Genomic DNA, 19531 nt, shown 5'->3' with positions numbered 1-19531 from the left:
CTGGAGTGTGACCTAATGTTTGGAACTGTAACTATAGTTGATGTCCATAGTTTGCCTGTAGATGGAGTTGACCTACCCCTGGGGAATGATTTGGCCAGAGCGAAGGTAGTAGCTTCTCCAGCGTTCACAGAAAAACCAAGTGAAGTCAGAGAGACAGAAAAGTTGCAGGAAAATGTTCCAGGAATTTTCCTTCATGTGTAGTGACCAGAGCAATGGCTAAACAAGTTCCATTGCTGGAGGTCAAATTGGCAGCACAGACAGATAACTGAATATCTGAAACTTACTTTGGGGATTTGGATAATCCGAAGGAAACGTTCAATAAATCTTCTCTGATCATTTCTCAACAAGCTGATCCAGAGTTAAATAAAGTGGCACAATCAGCTCTAACAGAAGCTGAGGCAAAGGGAGTTCCAGAAGGCTACTATATTAATGGGATTCTGATGAGGAAGTGGAAACCTCCTCATTAGACCTATGAATGAAGAATAGACAGTTGTTCACCAAATAGCGGTATCGCCGGGAGGTATTAAGGATAGCGCGTGAAATTCCTACGGTGGGACATGTGGGGATCTGGAAGACCCAATTACATGTAGGTCAACATTTTTACTAGCTAGGTCTTTCCAAGAATGTGGTGCAGTTCTGTAAAATGCACCATACATGCCAGATTTAGGGAAAACCACAACCTACCATAAAAACCAGCACCTCTAATTCCCATACCAGTTTTTAGGGAACTATTTAGTAGAACGTTGGTAGACTGTATAGGACCGTTTACCAAAAATTGAAGTGGGACATCAATATATACTCACTATCATGGATATGGCTACTCTGTTCCCAGAGGCCATTCACTTGATAACAATTTCTGCTAATGTAGTGGTAGAGAAGTTAACCCAGTTCTTCACCAGATATGGATTATCGATTGAGATTCAGTTGGATCCAGGTTCCAATTTTATGTCTAACATTTTTCAGGAAGTTGTGGGTAATTTGGGTATAACAGTTAAAATCCTCATCATACCAGTCACATACACAAGGGGCTTTAGAAGGGTACCATCAGACCCTCAAAATGATGATCGGGCATACTGTCATGAATATCCCCATGATTGGGATAAAGGGCTAGAATTTCTTTTTGTTTGCCACTAGGGACTTACCTGATGAGTCTTCCGGTTCTCGTACTTCTGAATTAGTTTATGGACATGAGAGAAGAGGTCCTCTAAAACTAATCAAAGAAAGGTTTTTAGAATAGAGGGACGGCTCTACTATGTTAGATTATATATCCGTGTTCTGGGAACGGTTCACAAGTGCCTGCAAAGTGTCTCTGGAACGCCTGAAAGCTTCCCAAACAACCATGAAGAAATGGGCAGACAAGCATGCCAAAACTGGAACACTTCAACCAGGGGATGAAGTGTTAGTGTTACTGCCTTTACAGGGTGAAGGCACAGTTCAGTGGTCCATATAAAGTGGTCAAAAGAAATGGTAAGTAAATAATTTGACACCCCAGATCACCGGAAAAAGAATAGGCTGTGTCACATCACTATTTTGAAAGAATATGATTGCCAGGAGGAAGATAAGCAAGAACTGGTATGTCAGGTAGTAGGGATAGTGTGGATGTGTCAGAAGGAGGCCTAGACCATTCTCAAGTTGAACCTCCTACTATCCTGTTAGCCAGTACTGAATTGTTAGGGAAATTGGACACTCTGCTTTTCATCTTTAGATGCAGAACAACGAGAAGATCTAACAAGGCTACTCACAGCATTGAAAGAAGTCTATAGGGACAAACCTGGATGTACAACCTTAGCCACACATGATGTGAATATAGGAGAATCCTTTCCTATAAAACAGCATCCTTATTGCTTAAGTCCAAGAAAACAGGTGAAAGCAAAAATCCGATACATGTTGGAAAACCACCTAATTGAAGCAGTCAAAGCAGCTGGAGCTCCCCAGTGGTGTTTGTGCCTAAACCTGACGGTTCAACTAGATTCTGCATAGTGTCAGGCAAACCACCCACCCCCCCTTCCAAGAATGAGAGAAATTAATTTTGCCACATGAACATTGATTTTAAACTGCTGATGGTGAAGAAAGAACTTGCTTTAAAAAATAATTGGAGACTTTGGCTGGAGAGAGACATTAGCATATCAACAGACAAGGACTTCAAAGGAGCTATTCCCTGCTCCAATTTAATCCACAATAGACTTTTGATTACCAGACATTGAAGGTGGGAAGGCTAGCATTCCAGGTTAACTGCTAAGATGGCCAAATAGACATGGTCGGGCCAGTTTGGTCACATGACTGACTGTTGGAGTTTTTTTGAATTTGAGCTTCCAACAGAATTTTGAACTCCGAAGGCTGTTAGCTCCTGGACTGAGAACACCTCTCTCCTGTCTGCTCTCATTCCACTCTCACCAGCTTTGGAAACAATTGAAGACACATGAACACTAAGAAAAAAGTCTCCTACCGTGAACCAGGTTTAAGAAGAATACTGGGCCCCAACGAAAAGTAAGAGCTGTCCATAATCAAGACTCTACGGTGAGCTGGAAACACAGAAAAAGTAACAAGAAACACCCTTTAGAGACTGCCTCAGAGCTCTCCATTTTATTTTATTTTTGTCCCTATTTGCACGTGTGTATCGCGTATGCATGCTAGCATGGACGCGGCGTGTATCGATAGGCATTAACCGAATTAGACCTTTTAGTTTAAGTTTTAATAAATTGCACTTTTGTTTTAAACCTAAGGAAGCCTGTTTGTGCTCATTTCTTTGCCTTATAATTGGAAAGTGGTGAACAAGGATTCACCAAGGGGGAGCTCAAAACACGGTGTGTTTAAAATTAAATTGTGTTACAACAAGACCAGGTGAAGACAGTAAAAGACCCCTAGACACCTTTCTCACCCTGCTAACACCCTGAGCTGAAGAAATATTGGCCTTTGTCGCACCAGACAGTCTTTTCCATTGCCATGTGATGTCATTCGGGCTTAAAAAAAATAAATGCCCCAGCCACTTTTCAGAGATTGATGAACCGAGTGGTAGTCAGTGTTCCTAACTGTGTGATTCACCTTGATGTGCTGGTATACAGTGACACTTGGAAGGACCACTTGGAACAACTAGAAGCTCTGATTACAAAATTACAGTCGGCTGATTTAGTGATAAACCTTCCCAAAAGTGAATTTGCAAAAGTGAGAGTCACCTACCTCGGGCATGCAGGGCAAGGTCAAGTGTTGCCAAGAACACAAGCATTGGTGGAGTTCCTTGAGCTGTGTGGTTTCTACTGCAAGTTTGTACCCAATTTTAGTACTATAGCTGCTCCACTGACGGATTTGCTACAAAAACGGAAAACCAAGGTAGTATGGTCAGGAAAGTGCCAAGCATCATTTGAGTGGCTCAAAGCCATTTAGATTAATGAACCAGTGTTGGCTGCCCTAAATTTCACGAAGCCCTTCAAGGTAGAAATTGATGCTAGTGACCTGGGGGTCAGTGCAGTCCTGTTAAAAGATGATGAATCAGGCATAGAAAGGCCAGTGGGTTATTTTTCCAAAAAGCTAAATCGACACCAAAAAAGGTATTCAACAGTGAAAAAAGAAATTCTAGGCTTATTACTAGCTTTTAATCATTTCGAGATCTATGTCTGCCATGACTACAGAGAAGCACTTGTGTGTATACTGATCATAACACCCCTAGCCTTTGTGGAAAACTTCAAAAAACAATGTCAGATTATTCCATTGGAGTTTACTATTGTAACCTTATCATTTAACGAATATCCATATTGCAGGAAAAAATAATGTAATTGTGGATGCTTTTCTAGGATTTAACTTTGCTTTGAGTTATGACTGCAAAGCCAAACTGTAGCTACAGGTAATGAGTGAATGAGAATGAGTGTGTAAATGTTTTAATTTTTTTTCATATTCTGTTTTTTCCATTTTGAAAATGGCGTTTCATTCCTCCAAGGATGGAGGTATTACGAAAGTGCTTTCATTTGTTAAATTTTTTTGAGGACTCATATTTAAATGGTGGAAATGCAGTCGATTTTGGGAGGCTGAAGATTTCATAGATGCTGAACTTTGTTTTGTTGTTGACAGTTCACTGAAAGGACACTGAGATGTTGTGTTTGAAAACAACTTTTACTGGATGTCACATGCCTTACAATAAATAAAACAACCCAAAATTTGGTGATCTGGGGAAGATGTTTGCGGAGAAGTGTCAGGTTAAGATTTATGAGGGTCAGGAGGTTCTGATTGGCTGTTTGTGATTTCACTTCTGAAATATTGGGCTGGATTTTAAGCAGCCCTCGATGTCATGATCTGTGGCAGGCATGGGGTGGCCTGAAGATGGTGCCAGATGAGGCCCACCATGGACCTTTTATGTCAGCAGGGCCCGACCCGATCCTCCCGGCAGTGGCGAGGCTCCGTGGCGGACCCCCACCGTTGGCGACTGGGACGCAATTTGAATATTTAAATAAAATTAATGAATTGAAATATACGCACCCGCGATCTTGAGGGCCCGCCACAGTCTTTCATGCGGCAGCCCGCACTCTCGCACCTTCAGATCCCTGTCTAGCATAACAAGGCACGACACTAATGGGGAAGAGGCAGGAGGTATGTTTCAGTGTGGCGGGGTGGGGGGTGAAACCAGGTCAAATAAACGTCACGGGTATAGGAGATGGTGGGAAGGTTTGTACTTAAAACTTTGTGCAGTTTGTGGGGAAAGGTCAGATATTAAAGGGTGGAACTTTATTTATGAATTCTGAGGGGATATCTCTTTAAAAATGTAAATATCCCGGCAGGGCTGACTGCCCTTTAAAAACTGCATCAGCACCTGATCACAGGCAGCTGACGCCATTTCTGGGGATGGACAGCCCAACCCCTCCGCCTGATGGGGGGGCCAGGCTGGGCCACCCCAGCTATTTAAATGAGCGGCAGCTCATTGGCGTGTGGCACTCGTGGGCGGGCTGCCATTTTTTGAGCTTGCCGCCGAGATCGGCAGTGAGCCCATAGAATCCAGCCCATTGTTTTGGTTCAGTTGGAGTGCAGACAGTGTTTGAAAAGCAGTTGAAGATCAACCTGCCAAGAAAGAACTCCCAGCTCATCTGTCCTGCACCTCTTTAAGAGACCCTGAGAAGTCCAGTGCGTCAGCTTCTCTTTTCTCCTATCTTTGGTTTCGCAGCATTTTTTTTTTTCCAGAGTGTAATAGCGGAAGCCCCTGATGCCGCATTTCTCCTGGAAAGCCTACCAAACTATTTCTCAACACCTCCAGAACGAACTGCTTCTGAAAGGATCCCAGTGACCCGTCATGGTATACCCAGCTGCCAGACCAAAAGGGACATCTAACATCCTTCAATATCTTTTTCTTCTCTAAGAATTAGCAAGTATTTGGCCAAAGTATGTATTTTTGTCTTTTTTTTTGTAACAGAGCTCTGCAGAGAGATAATTTATTGTTTTCATTGTGTGTGGGGATTTTAAAAGGGAACGTTCATATTTTAATCTGTTTGTTAAGGCTTTGCTTCGTTACTGGATATGTCTCATTTCATAATCTGATTTTGTTGCTTATTAAAGAAACCTGGTTCGTATATTTTCTTGTGGGATAAACAGTAGAGTATATGATTACCAGTTACCAATACGGTCAAATATTTAAATATATTATGTTGTGACCAGTGGAGAAGTGGAACTAGAAAAGACTGCATTCCTTCCACCGTGGTTATAACAGATGCCAGATTAGTACCCTTGTAGAAGTAGACAAATTGTGGTTTTGATGGATGTTCACCTTTCACGGGAGGTGGAGAACAAACCGGGGCATAGATTTAAAGTAATTGACAGAAGATTTAGAGGGGACTTGAGTAATTTTTTCACTGAGGGTGATAGGGGTCTGAAACATGCTGTCTGAAAGGGTGATAGAAGCAGAATCCTTCATCACTTTAAAAAAAACTGCTTAGATATGCACTTGAAGAGCTGTAATCTACAGACTATGGACCAAGAGCTGGAATGTGGGACTAGGCTGGATAGCCTTTTCTCGACTGGCACAGACATGATGGGCCAAATGACCTCCTGTGCTGCGAACTTGCCATGTTTTTCTGAGTAACATGTTGGCTTCTCAACCAGGCGATCTTAGTACGAGTTGGAGAGCCGTCATGCACTACAGTTTGACTCATGCCTGGGAACACGCTTTGATCGTGTTTAGCTAGGTTGTCAGGACTGGCACCTCACGTTTCCTCAGTCTTGCACCTTGGGAAGAAACCAAAAAGAGCATTGATATCATCCATTTCTCCTGCTCTGCTGGCAAGCAGGGATGCAGTTAATCGTGAGTGGTGGTGGTGGTGAAGAGTCATGAGATCTGTTCCACTTTCACTTCCCTACAGGTGAGTGGCCTCATCAGGGATAATGAACCCGAAGTGCTCATACTTGCAAATCCCATCAATGTGATTGAGTTCCTAACTTCTGCCAAGATACTGTGGTGAAGAAGAATTACTCTTGCATTGTGCTTTCCTCCCAGCATTAGCAGAGACTTGGCAGTTGGTCAGCTATTGCATCAGCTATGAAGAGTGGGCGTGTCGTTCAGCCTAATTCACTTACCGTTCTAGCTTGACCAACTTTCATTGTTCTGCTTTTTTTATTACAGTTGATCCAAACAAAGAACGGCGCGACGCTGTGAAGCGAAAAACAACCCAGTATTTGAAGCGAGCCGAGGAAATATTCAACTCTCACTTACAGGGAAGCTTAGGAAATGGTACCGATGATTCTGGGGTACGAAGAGATACGTAAAATCTGGCAACCGATATGTTTTAAGTCTTGCCATACTAAATTCAGATGGGATAGAAAGCAAGCTGAGCTGCTATGACAAAGTCGGTCCTTTTTCCTGAGATTTCTCATTTCTGTAGTCAGGGCAGTCTCCGATCTCCTCCTCTCGTGGTGATCTCTGAATTGCTGTTACTGCTCCCATGAATGGCACTCATGTTATGACATTGAGGGCTGGCATTGTCCATGTAATGTATCCTCAATTTCCAGGGCTTGGGCCAGACTAATCCTGGAATGCATGCTATCTGCATGTTCAGTGGGGCTGGGCTAGATCGGGCATTGGTTGTGTACTGGGCCGCTGACGTCCAGATTTTCAGCAAAACTGAACCAGCAATGTTTTTTAAATAGCGTATTCCTTTATCCAGCATATATATCTATCTGCCTCCTTTCCCCAACACAAACACATGTAATATGTATGTTAGATTATTCAAAATTGTGAATATAATTAAAGAGAAGGGGGGGTAGACAATCTTCTTGCAAGTGTCTGGCAAACATTTTTGTTATCACAACATTTATTTGAGCAATTGTGTTAACAAGCTATTACACTTGGCATGTTACATGCATACCTCTGGTTCTTATCCTTCCCTAAAGAAACAAAATTACAAAACCCTTGTTCATGATGCCTGTCGCTCTTAAGAAAATATGTGAAAGGTCTTCAGATTACATTAGTTGGTGGAAATGGGAAATTGCAGGACTATTATCGCTACAGTGATGGTGTTAGTTCCTATTATTGAATCATGCTTTCACTGCTTATGCCTTTTGACTTGAATTATTGGGGTTCTAGCACAGATGACATACTGATGCCATGTTACAGGTTGCAATGGTACTAATGTGGGTCCCTCCACCCTCTTTATCAATGGAATAATGTCAGTCAGTAGTGGGGTATGAAATGAGTTTTCACCCATTAATTTGTTCCCATTCTCAGCATCCAACATGTCCAAGCTAGATATAGGATGGGTTTAAATAGAGTATCTTTTACACGATCCTTTCAAGTATTCCCAGGACTGTTGTGTTGTGGAATTATGTCTGCTTGTATATAATGTATAAAGTGATTACTTTATTCCCCTATATTTAAAGCTGACACTGTTAACCACAGATGTCGCCAACTCCCTTGTTTTTCTTTCACCATTTGTAGGGTTTCAGCAGCCTGAGGTTTCGGCCAAATAGAATTCTCAGCTCCCCGGTAGAGGACCTGAAAATGTCCAAGGTCATAGCAATCATCGACAAGGTAATCGATCCCACCTTTCCTTCCACCCCAGATATGACCTAACTTACAGCATTAGTTTGCTCATGTGCAGATGATTTGTAGTAGAAACCCTTTTGTAATTAAACTGTAGATTTAGTGTAATTTTTCAATAATATTTTAGAGTGGAACTGCTAATATTGGGACATTGCTTTTTTTGTTGCCCAAGTAAGATCCTCTGCAACGGACTATCCATTGTGTTTATTCCAGCTAATGAACTGTTACTAATATTAAGGAATTCTTTAGACATTTTCTGTGGATAATTGTGCTGTAGATTGTTTGTGCACTTGATTCGTAGCAATATTCAGATATATTTACGTTAAAAGATTTAAAGCAGAACAGATTGTTCTTTGTTTCCCTTTTCCCCACATTCCATTCCATAAATTTGATTCTAAAAAACAAGCTGCTGATACATTCTACATTGCTACAGGTTTCAGTAGAAATTAGTCAAAAATGTTTCTCTAGGGCTTTCCTCTGTAGGTTGTTGTAACCTGTTTTCCCCCCTTTTTTTGGTGATCTTTCCACAATTTCAGCTTTCCTGGAGCACTTTTAGGTATGCTCCGTTCCTGGACTTTCAAAACCCTACAACTACTACCTCCCCACTGACAACGTTGGTGTCTTAGTGAGAGAGGGAGAGGAAGCTCAGAGCAATAGAGACGAGAGTCGAAAAGGCCGCAGTCCTCCAGAATTCTGTAGTTGGAAGCTGGTTACTTCTGGTGTACATATTATTGGGTGTGTGTGTGTGACGGACCATCATTCATTTATGAGGGGTCCACTTGGGTGTCTCAGCTTTTGCAGTATCCACCTTTTCATAGACTAATATTTCCTTTTTCATTTTCTGTTTAGGTTTTATTGGTGCAGAATCCATCCACGAATGAGCCCTTCATAGTCAAAGTAGGTATCTGAGTTATAAACTGACAAGGAATGCTATCATAAAAGATCAATTGTTTGGCAATGAAATAGAGGGCAGTGAACTTTTGCAGTGTTCACTCTGATAATACAAATCATTGGAAGACATGCTTTCAGCTGCCTAAGCCCGAAACTCTGGAATTCCTTCCCGACAGTTCTCCAACTCTCGACCTCCTCTCTTTTTTTTTAAGACACTCCTTTAAAATCTACCTCTTTGACCAAGTTTTTGGTTACTTGCCCTAATATTTCCTTTTGTGACTCGGTGTCAAATTTTGTTTAATAATTGTTCCTGTGAAGCACCTTGCAATGTTCTATTATGTTAAAGGTGCTATATAAATGCAACTTTTTATTTCACAGCACAGATCCAGAATCCCAATGTTTGATTAAAATATAGTGTGGTGACTGAGTGAGTATGTTGAAATCTTGTGCACAGTATAATGCAATCTCATTTACTCATGGCTACCTTTTTCACGATTTGTAGGGAATCCACGAAACCAAAAAAAACTTCTGAAATTGTGCTTTTAAGCAGCTTCAGAGGGTGAAGTGCTGGCACAAGTGAGCTAAAACTCTGACTTAGCTGTTAAACTATTAATTTTGACAGGCTGCTTTTTTTATTATGGCTGTTGTAATTCATAGGAAGATAGGAACAGGAGTAGGCCATTCAGTCCCTTCAGACTTGTTCCAAATATTGCTTGTTTCACGTAAAAGTCAGCACCCACAGCCAAGCCACGCTACCTGTGATGGGAAAGTTAACTTTGTTTATTATATATCTGGGAAGTTGTAGGAATAATCAAAATTCTCTGTCTCTGTCTCTCCCTCTCTCTGTCTCTCCCTCTCTCTGTCTCTCCCTCTCTCTGTCTCTCCCTCTCTCTGTCTCTCCCTCTCTCTGTCTCTCCACTCTCTGTCTCTCCCTCTCTCTGTCTCTCCCTCTCTCTGTCTCTCCCTCTCTCTGTCTCTCCCTCTCTCTGTCTCTCTCTCCCTCTCTCTGTCTCTCTCCCTCTCTCTGTCTCTCTCCCTCTCTCTGTCTCTCTCCCTCTCTCTCTCTCTCTCTCTCTCTCTCTCTCTCTCTCTCTCTCTCTCTCTCTCTCTCTCTCTCCCTCTCTCTCTCTCTCTCTCTCTCCCTCCCTCCTCTCTCTCTCTCTCTCTCTCCTCCCTCCTCTCTCTCTCTCTCTCTCTCCCCTCTCTCTCTCTCTCTCTCTCTCTCTCTCTCTCTCCCTCTCTCTCTCTCTCCCTCTCTCTCTCTCTCCCTCTCTCTCTCTCTCCCTCTCTCTCTCTCTCCCTCTCTCTCTCTCTCCCTCTCTCTCTCTCTCCCTCTCTCTCTCTCTCCCTCTCTCTCTCTCTCCCTCTCTCTCGCCCTCTCTGTCTGTCCCGCCCTCTCGCCCTCTCCCTCTCTCCCCCTCTGTGTGTGTGTCTCTCTCTCTCTTTCTTTCTCTTTCCCCCCCCCCCCCCCCCCCTCTGTGTGTCTCTCTGTCCGCCCCCGATCAGAATATATGATTTTGCTTGTGGTGGAGAAATGCACTGTTAATTCAATCCTTTCCCTCCACAGATCGCCTAACATATTTTAAACTTTCCAAATTAAAGAAAGACCCAGCCAAATTGTTACATCTATTTAACCCCCCCCCCCCCCCCATGAGGCTAACTAAACCAGGTGTCTTTAAATCAACACATTAACTGTTTAATTTAAAAAACTAAATTCTTAAACACTAGGAAAATATAAAGAACATTTCAAACAGGAAAAAATTAGAGTCCTTGCAAATTTACAGTCCAATGTTGCTTGAAGTCCTCTCAGCCGTCCAATGGGGGGGAGAAAGGTTCTTCCACAGTATAACAGTCTGTAATCTAACTCCAGCAATAAGTGATGCTTTCCTTCTCCAGCGATGGATTTCTACAAATTAACAACTTGCAAATACTTTCAATAGAATAGAAAAGACTTGAGTTTTGAGAGATGAAGGATTGTCACAGTCTAACTTCCCTTCCTTCAGTTTAAATTATCAGAGATCTCTATTTTGGCTTGACTTTTTTTTTCCAGAATTTTGAGATAATAAATAATCAGACTAAATTATCTTCCTTCAGTTTAAATGGCTGAGAGCTCTTCAGTCAGGTGCTAACACCAGCTGTCTGTCTGTGTTCTCTTAAAACAGTCCTCAACTAAAAAGCCAGTTCAAAAAAATAATTACAACGTGGTATATCCGCTCCTTAGTCCCAGAATGGCTGTTGCCAGGTAACCAGGATGCATTCTTGAAGCTGGTTGGTTTCCTCTCTATGCTTGTATCCAACGGCAACCAAAATGCACTTTTCCAACTTCTGAGGCTTGCTGGTTCTTAAAGCAGCACTGATCCTTTGCTGTCTTAAAGACACACCACATATTTGCCAGAGAGGAAAAAAAGACAGGATCATGATTAGCAGTATGAGGACAATATTGAACTATGCAAAACAGTTCACAAGCTTTGAATTTTTCTTTCATAATTTAGCATAGGTACTTTCAGAAAGAAATAGTAATTTTCCTCAGTGAAACCAAATACATACTTTTTCATCAACACAAAAGGAAAATGCTGTGGCTGCTGTGTTACGATCAAGGTGGGTCTTAAATTGTCTTTTCTAGTTCCACAGGTCATCACATATTTTTAAAATGTTTACCTAGTTACCTATACTGTTAATAATATATTCTACTCTTTATCCCAGAACAAAATACACCAACTGGCTTTCTTTAATAAACAGAATTATCAGTATATTATAGAAACAAGTCATCTCCAGTAACGAAGCAAAGCATTAACACCTCAGATTGTAATATGAAAGTTTTAAATCCTTCAAGCGCTCTCACACGCACACACTGAAAAGAATAAAGAAATTCTCAGAGATCTGTTACCAAAAAAAAGGCGAAAAGAGTACTTTGCCCAAATAGTTGCTAATTCATGAAGAGAAAAAAAGATATGGAAAGATGTCAGTTGTCCCTTTTGGTCTGGTGTCTGAGTACATGTAAACGGATCACTGGGATCTTTTCCAGAGCAGTTCTTTTCAGGCGGCATCGAGAATTAATCTAGCAGATTTTTCCAGCTTCTCAGGAGAAATGTGGCTTCGAGGACTTTGGTTATCATACTGAATACGCGGTGTTTTTTCAGTGACAGGAGGAAAGAGGTAAGTTGGGTGTTTATTACTTGGCAGGCTGGTCTTAAACAGTTCACACCCCAACTGTTGGGGTGTGAAAACAATATCCAATCCCAGACAGAAAGTCGAGCTCCATAAACCTTGACATGTGGCTTCTAGGTAAACATCTCCCCATAGTCCAAGGTTCCTGTTGTTTGTTTATCTTCAGGCAGATGATTTCCAGTAAAGGTTGTTTAAACACTCCTTGATTCTTCAGCAATTGTTTTCACAGTTAAGTGTCCCTTCAGTGACCATAGTGAAAAAAAACAAAGTCCAGCATTTCTTCAGACTTCAAATGAATCCATTTCCACAATTTAAATGAGTCCTTAAAAACATATTTTTTTTAATAATTTGTAGCATTGAGAAAATGGTGGAAATACTCAGCAGGGCTGGCAACATCTATGAGGGAGAAACTTATTGGGCTGGATTTTGTGCAAAAGGTGGGGGTCCTGGTCCCAGGCCAAAAAGTCAGCACTTTTTCAGGGCCCCGGAACGATCCCCATCCCTTTAAACACTTAATAGGGACAGGGATCCCGCCCCCAAGAGCTGCCGGCCAATCACAGGGGCCGGCAGCTCAACAGTATTGGCAGTGTCACTGGGAGCGGTGGCCACTGCTGGTACTGTGGAGGCCTCAGACCCAGGCCTAGCATTGGAACCCTGGACCCCGAGGTAGGTGAGGCAGGCTCACCGGGGCCAGCCAGGAAGGCCCCGGCGAAAGGGAGGGTGGGCGTTCAGTCCAGGAGGAGGGGGTCCTCCTTGGGCCATGAATTACCCACGAAGGAGGGAACCCGCAGAGAGGGCGTCTTGTTTTCCAAGGTGTTCTCCCCACGCAGTGGAGACTGCGCCCCCCTGCCCACTGCTGATAAGATCCCAGCAGCGACAGAAAGAGTCCCTTAATTGGCTGTCAGTAAACCACTTAAGGGCTTCAATTGGCCTCTGGGCAGGAAGGCCGACGTCTGCCTAACCCACCCCTGGGAAGATCGGGCCTGGCAATCCTGGTGTCAGGCTCCGTGGCTGCTGCTCCAAATGCTGCCTTGATGTCTTTTGTCCATGTTTGAACCAAGGCTGTAATGAGGTCAGGAGCCTGAGTGGCTCTGGCAGAATGCAAACTGAGCGTCACTGAGCAGGTTATTGCTAAGAAAATGCTGCTTAATAGTACTGTTGATGACACCTTCCATGCTGAGGACTTCAGGAAGAGGCTGAGATGGATCATCCACTCAACACTTCTGGCTGAAGATTGTTGCAAATGCTTCAGCTTTATCTTTTGCACTGATGTGCTAGGCTCCCCCATCATTGAGGATGGGTATATTTGTGGAGTCACCTCCTGTTGTTTATTTTTCCACCACTGGATTTGGCAGGACTGCAGAGCTTAGATCTGATCCGTTGGTTGTGGGATCGCTTAGTTCTGTCCATCTCATTCTGCTTCCGCTGTTTGACATGCAAGTAGTCCTGCATTGTAACTTCACCTGGTTGACACCTCATTTTGAGGTATGCCTGGTGCTGCTCCTGGCATGCCCTCCTGCCATCTTCAATGAACCAACGTTGATCCCCTGGCTTGATGGTAATGGTAGAGTGGGGGATATGCTGGGCCATGAGGTTGCAGATAGTAGTTGAATACAGTTCTGCTACTGCTAATGGTCCACAACGCCTCATGGAGGCCCAGTTTTGCATTGCTAGATCTGTTAGAAATCTATCCCATTTAGCACAGTGCCACACAACATGAAGGAGGGCATCCTCATTGTGAAGATGGGACGTCGTCTCCACAAGGACTATGCAGTGGTCACTCCTACCAATACTGTCATGGCAGATTGGTGAGGATGAGGTCAAGCATGTTTTTCCCTCTTGTTGGTTCCCTCACCACCTGCCGCAGACCCAGTCTAGCAGCTCTGTCTTTGGGACCCGGCCAGCTCGGTCAGTAGTGGTGCTACTGAGCCACTCTTGGTGATGGACATTGAAGTCCCCCACCAGAGTACATTCTGCACCCTTGCCACTCTCAGTGCTTCCTGCAAGTGGTGATCAACATGGAGGAGTACAGATTCATCAGCTGAGGGGGGGGGCGGTGGATAGTAATCAGCAGGAGGTTTTCTTGCCTGTGTTTGACCTGATGTCATAAGACTTCATGGGATCCAGAGTCGATGCTGAGGACTCCCAGGGCAACTCCCTCCCGACTGTATACCACTGTGCTGCCACCTGCACTTTGAAAAGGCAGCATAGTGCGATGGAGTGATGGGATTATAGGGATGTATGAACAATGATTTCCAGAGCTTAAATTTGCCATTGTGGGAAGCACAGAGCGGAAGCCATTGGGAGAGAATATTGGCAAGGCCTTTCTCGTGCATCTCTAGCAGTGGGTTTTAGAGGCTTGGGAGCAAATTGTCCAATCAGTGGTTTAGCCATGGATTGTGTGTGTGGCACAGAGACCCAAATACAACAAATTCTTTTTTTCTCCTCTATAGAGCCTGCCCAAATGTAGCTTGGTGAACCGTGAACGTCAGACAATTATCCCACAGGGTGTTCCGTTTATGGTGCGACTCTTGCAGTATTATGTCAGTGATGACACAGTCTTCCTTCACCTGGAGCATGTACCAGGTAATGATCTGCTTGAAGGAGTTTGAGGTGAAAGAATGATGTAGGGATAAATTTTATAGGATTGTGTGATGGAAAAACCTAAATCCTGTTGAGTGGGAAATCAAAGGCGATTAGTGACCCAAAAGCTCAGTGTTCAAAATTGCCAACATGGAGTGTGGTCCTGACTGACTAACTTGCTTTATGGATGTAGTTAATGAGTGAGTGGAGTTGGGGAGAATTACCTGATGCTACCTTTCCACATGGGTGAGCTTGGGTTACAGAGAAACACTTGAGAGTTAAAGAAAAAATGTTTTATTTTAAATGGGTGTAGATCTATGATCATTTTTTTTTTTTCATTTATGGTTTAACCTTCCCAGATGGAAAGGGACAGCCATTCCTGTAAATTGTACTCTGGGCATGTGACAAATACAGGTGTCTCTGCCAGCACACCCCCCCCCCCCCCCCATCGAACTTTGTCTTGCACATTAAACTGATTTTCTTTCTGTATGTAAGGTATGTATTTCCTCCAGTCTGCAGTCAGCCAGTGCGTTTAAAAAAAAAAAAAAAAATTTAAGTTTGATTCTGGCAAAGCAGTAGGTGTGTGGAATAGAATCCCATCATGATGGTTACATTGAGCAAATACATTAAAAAGAAATTGTTCAAATATCTGGTTAAGCAGAGGACAAGGGTTACATGGATAAATATGATCCTAGATGAGCAAATACACTGTAGTACACTGTTCCCTGTTCATTTGGATGGGATGTTAAACCAAGGAACAAATGACATAGGTAAGAACTGGGAGGAGCCCCTGCTGAAAGAGTGTTCCAATTTAAAAGCAGGACCCAGAGGGTAATAATCTCTGGGTTATTGCCTGAACCGCATGCAGATTGGCATTGGAGCAGACAAATCAGTGGTCCGTCTGGTTTTGTTCCTTTTTAGACTTTTCTCTAGCGGAGGAAGAAATATGCAGACAAATTAGGGAGTTGAGTAAAAAAACATAGAATAATAATCATGGGGGGTTTCAACTACCCTAATATTAAGAGGTAGGTAAAGGGATAAGCGAATGGAGTTCCTACAATGTGTACAGAACTCCTTTCTAACCCAGTATGTTAAACAACCAACAAGGGAAGATTCACTATTGGATCTAGTAATGGGGAATGAATCAGAGCGCATAAGAAAAGTAAAAGTAGGAAAACATCATTTTATTTTCCCAAGTTCTATTCTCAGCCCCTCAAAATCAGCTTTTCTCCAATCTGTATTTGCTCAGTGTAACCATCATGATGGGATTCTATTCCACATACATCCTGCTTTGCCAAAATCCGAACTTAAATTTTTAAACGCACTGGCTGACTGCAGACTGGAAGAAACACATACCTTGCATATAGAAAGAAAATCAGTTTAATATGCATAACTTATCGAGGAACATAAAACAAATTAGTAAAATAATTTACAGGCACATCCTTTTTTTTTAAAAACGGAAGGCTAGAATGGGAATAGGACCATTATGGGGTGAACAGGATAATACCACAGGTAATGATAGCGAAATGGCAGAAATATTAAATAATTATTTTGCGTTGGTGTTTACCAGGGAGATAGAACACATAGGCATGACATCGAATGATGAGATGAGCAATGAGATAAGTGCATTTAAATTTTTTTTAAAGAAGGATGTATTGAATAAACTAGTCAAACTCAAAGAGGATAGAGCTCTTGGTCCGGATAGATTGCATCCATGTATTTTAAAAGAATCCAGTGAAGAGATAGCAGAGGCATTACTACACATATTTAATAATTAATCAGAAAAGGTATAGTGCCAGAGTGCCAGATAGCTAACAATTCCTATATTTAAGAAGGGGGACAGAACATGCCCAGGGAAATGTTAAGCTTACCGGTCTACATCGGTGGTAGAAAAAATAATGGAATCCCTACTAAAGGAGAGAATAGAAGAACATCCAGAAACAAAAAATTTACTAATGAATAGTCAACATGGATTTCAAAAGAGAAAATCTTGCTTGACTAACATTATTGAATTTTTTTGAGGAGGTAATACTGTAGATGTAATTTATCTGGATTTTCAAAAGGCCTTCAGTAAGGTGCCCCATAATAGACTAATGAATAAGATCAGAGAATATGGAGTCGGGACAAGTGGCAGAGCGGATTGCGAGGTGGCTTCAAGACGGAAAGCAGAGAGTGTGAATAAAGGGTAGTTATTCAGTAGCTGAAGGTAGGAAGTGGCATTCCACAAGGATCAGTGCTGGAACCACTGCTGTTCATAATTTACATTAACTATTTGGACTGTGGAAACAAAAACACAATTTTCTAAATTTATAGATGACCCCAAATTTGGGGGGAATAATCAATACTGCGGAGGATTTAACAAATAACAGGAGGATATTAATAAAATTATAGAATGGTAAATAACTCGCAAATGACATTCAACATGGATAAACGTGAGGTAGTACGTTTTGATAGGAAGAATAGGGAAGTCACATTACTTAGAAGGTTCAAGTCTAGGTGGGATAGAGGAACAAAGGGATCTCGAAGTACAAATACACCAATCACTAAAAATTGCACCTCAGGCTAGCAAGGGCCAGGGGGAAAAAAAAGCAAACCAAGCACTAGGCTTTATTTCTAGAGGGATGGGATTGAAAAATAGGGAGGTCATGTTAAACTTGTATTGAACCTTGGTTAGACACACTTAGAGTACTGCATGTAGTTCTGGTGCCATGTTATAGAAAGGATATAGACAATAGAGAGGTTGCAGAGAAGATTTACAAGGATCATACCAGAAATGCATGGCTATACATATCAGGAAAGGATTGAGAGACTGGGTCTCTTCTCTTGTCAAAAGAAAGGTGACCTAATAGATTAAAATTACGAAACCTTTTGATGGAGTGGATACAGAGAGAATGTTTCCTCTTGTGAGCAAGAGCATAACTAGAGGCCATCAATATAAGATAGTCAGCAAGAAATCCAATAGGGAATTCAAAAGAAACTTCTTGACCCCAAGAGTGGTGAGAATGTGGAACTTGCTACCAGAGGAAGTGGTTGAAGTGAGTAGTATAGATGCATTTAAGGGGGAGCTAGACAAACATGTGAGGGAGAATAGAAATAGAGGGTTACAATGATAGATTTAGATTAGGAAGGAAAGATGGGAGGAGGCTCGAATGGAGCATAAATGTCAGCATGGATTGGTTGGGCTGAATGGCCTGTTTCTGTTCTGTATATCCTGTGTAATCTTACCTTCTCAGATGTAGAAGATCCCATGGCACTATTTTGAAGAATAGGTGAGCTCTCTGGCGTCCTGGCCAATATTTATCCCTCAACAACATCACTAAAACAGATTACCTCGTCTTTATCCCTTTGCTGTTTGTGGGAGCTTGGTGTGTGCAAGTTGGCTACCACATTTCCTCCGCTATAACAGGGACTGCACTTCAAAAAAAAAAAAAAGTACTTAATTGGCTGTAGTGCTTTGGGACATCCTGAGGTTGTGAAAGATGCTACAGAAATGTAAGTTCTTTTCTTTTAGTTAAGTCTGAGTCACATCTGTGGAATGAAACTAGTCAACTATGAATAATGTAGATTAATGTTTTATCTGCAGTAATCCAGAAGAGACCATGAGAGTGCAAATTGTATATGGACTGTTGAAAGCAGTGCACACAATAGGACAAATGGGCATTTAAAATAAAAATCATCATTTCCTATCTCTTGAGAGCTGTTTCACTTACACACACAAATCTGAAAAAGACTTGCATAGCGCTTTTCGCAACCTTGGGACATCCTGAATGAATTGCAATCAGTTAAATACTTTTGAAGTGTAGCCACTGTTGTAATGTAGGAATCACGACAATAAAAGCAAAATACTGTAGATGCTGGAAATCTGAACGAAAAACAGAAAGCGTTGGAAATACTCAGCAGGTCGGGCAGTATCTGTGGAGAGAGAAACAGTTGATGTTTCAGGGTCTGTGAGTTCTGATGAAAGGTGTTAAGACCGAGGTGGGAGGTGTGCACTGTTAATTCAGTCCCACTTCTCCACAGGTCACGACAGATATTTGACTGTTTCGGTAAGTGGGAAAATTTAATCAGATACTCTGTTTTCCCCCAGAATAAAGCACACCAACTTATAAAACCAGTTTTAACCAATAAGGAAGTAAACATACACGTGAATTGAAATATTAAAGCCCCTTATCCTAGCCTTCATGCACATTCACATACACAACTGGTTAACCAGGAAATAAAGGGATTTCTGTTTACAGCTGTTAAAAAGAAATAGAAGGAATAAAAAAAAAACTCCACTTGGGCTGAAAAGAAGGTATGGAAGTTCTTTGTTTTGGCAAGGTGTCCCAAAGGCGAATAGGCAGCTGTCAATGGGATCTTCCTAGAACAGTTCTTTCCAGGTGATGTTGATTATCAGTTTGGGTAGGCTTCCTAAAGATGCAGCACAGAAATTGCCAGTCAGGCTTTACAGCAGGAAGCAACAACCAGGATCTTCTTTGGGTCTTATAGCAGCAATGTCGCAGTAAAGGTTTCTTCAAATACAGGAAGAAGTGGTAAAAATTGATGCAGGATGTCTCTAAAGATGCAGGCATTCTTCAAAAAGAGAAAGGTATCAGCTGTCTTCTCCTGGCAGGCATGCAGCAACACCTTCTGTTTTTTGGCCAAACACCAACTGGCTTTTTTTTAAAAAACTCTTCAAAGTGAAACTAAAACTGTTCAGCAGTAAGTCCTGTGATATCTATAAATCTTGACCTGTCATTCTTTTGCAAACATCCTTTCAAAGTCACAAGCATAATCCTGCTGTTTTTACTTGAAAACAGATGCCTTCCAGTCATACTTGTTTACTAGTTAAACCTTCTGTTGATTTTTTTTTTTAAAAACCCCACAAAGTTCAGCAAT

The 19531-nt window shown here is 42.0% G+C and overlaps 1 protein-coding gene across 11 annotated transcripts in view; it reads left to right on the top strand.

Annotated features, from left to right (window-relative positions):
• The window catches only part of rps6kl1 (ribosomal protein S6 kinase-like 1), a 60198-nt gene that overhangs the window by 20552 nt on the left and 20115 nt on the right, over nt 1-19531 (top strand). For all 11 annotated transcript variants that reach the window (XM_068038676.1, XM_068038679.1, XM_068038674.1 and 8 more), the window contains 4 exons: nt 6596-6720; nt 7907-7999; nt 8861-8908; nt 14524-14656. In XM_068038676.1, the coding sequence (XP_067894777.1) occupies nt 6596-6720; nt 7907-7999; nt 8861-8908; nt 14524-14656 (399 nt within the window). The remainder of the gene's footprint in view (nt 1-6595; nt 6721-7906; nt 8000-8860; nt 8909-14523; nt 14657-19531) is intronic.

This window comes from Heterodontus francisci, chromosome 9, assembly GCF_036365525.1.
Source record: "Heterodontus francisci isolate sHetFra1 chromosome 9, sHetFra1.hap1, whole genome shotgun sequence".
Classification (NCBI taxonomy): domain Eukaryota; kingdom Metazoa; phylum Chordata; class Chondrichthyes; order Heterodontiformes; family Heterodontidae; genus Heterodontus; species Heterodontus francisci.
This window is presented reverse-complemented; position numbering and strand designations above follow the sequence as displayed.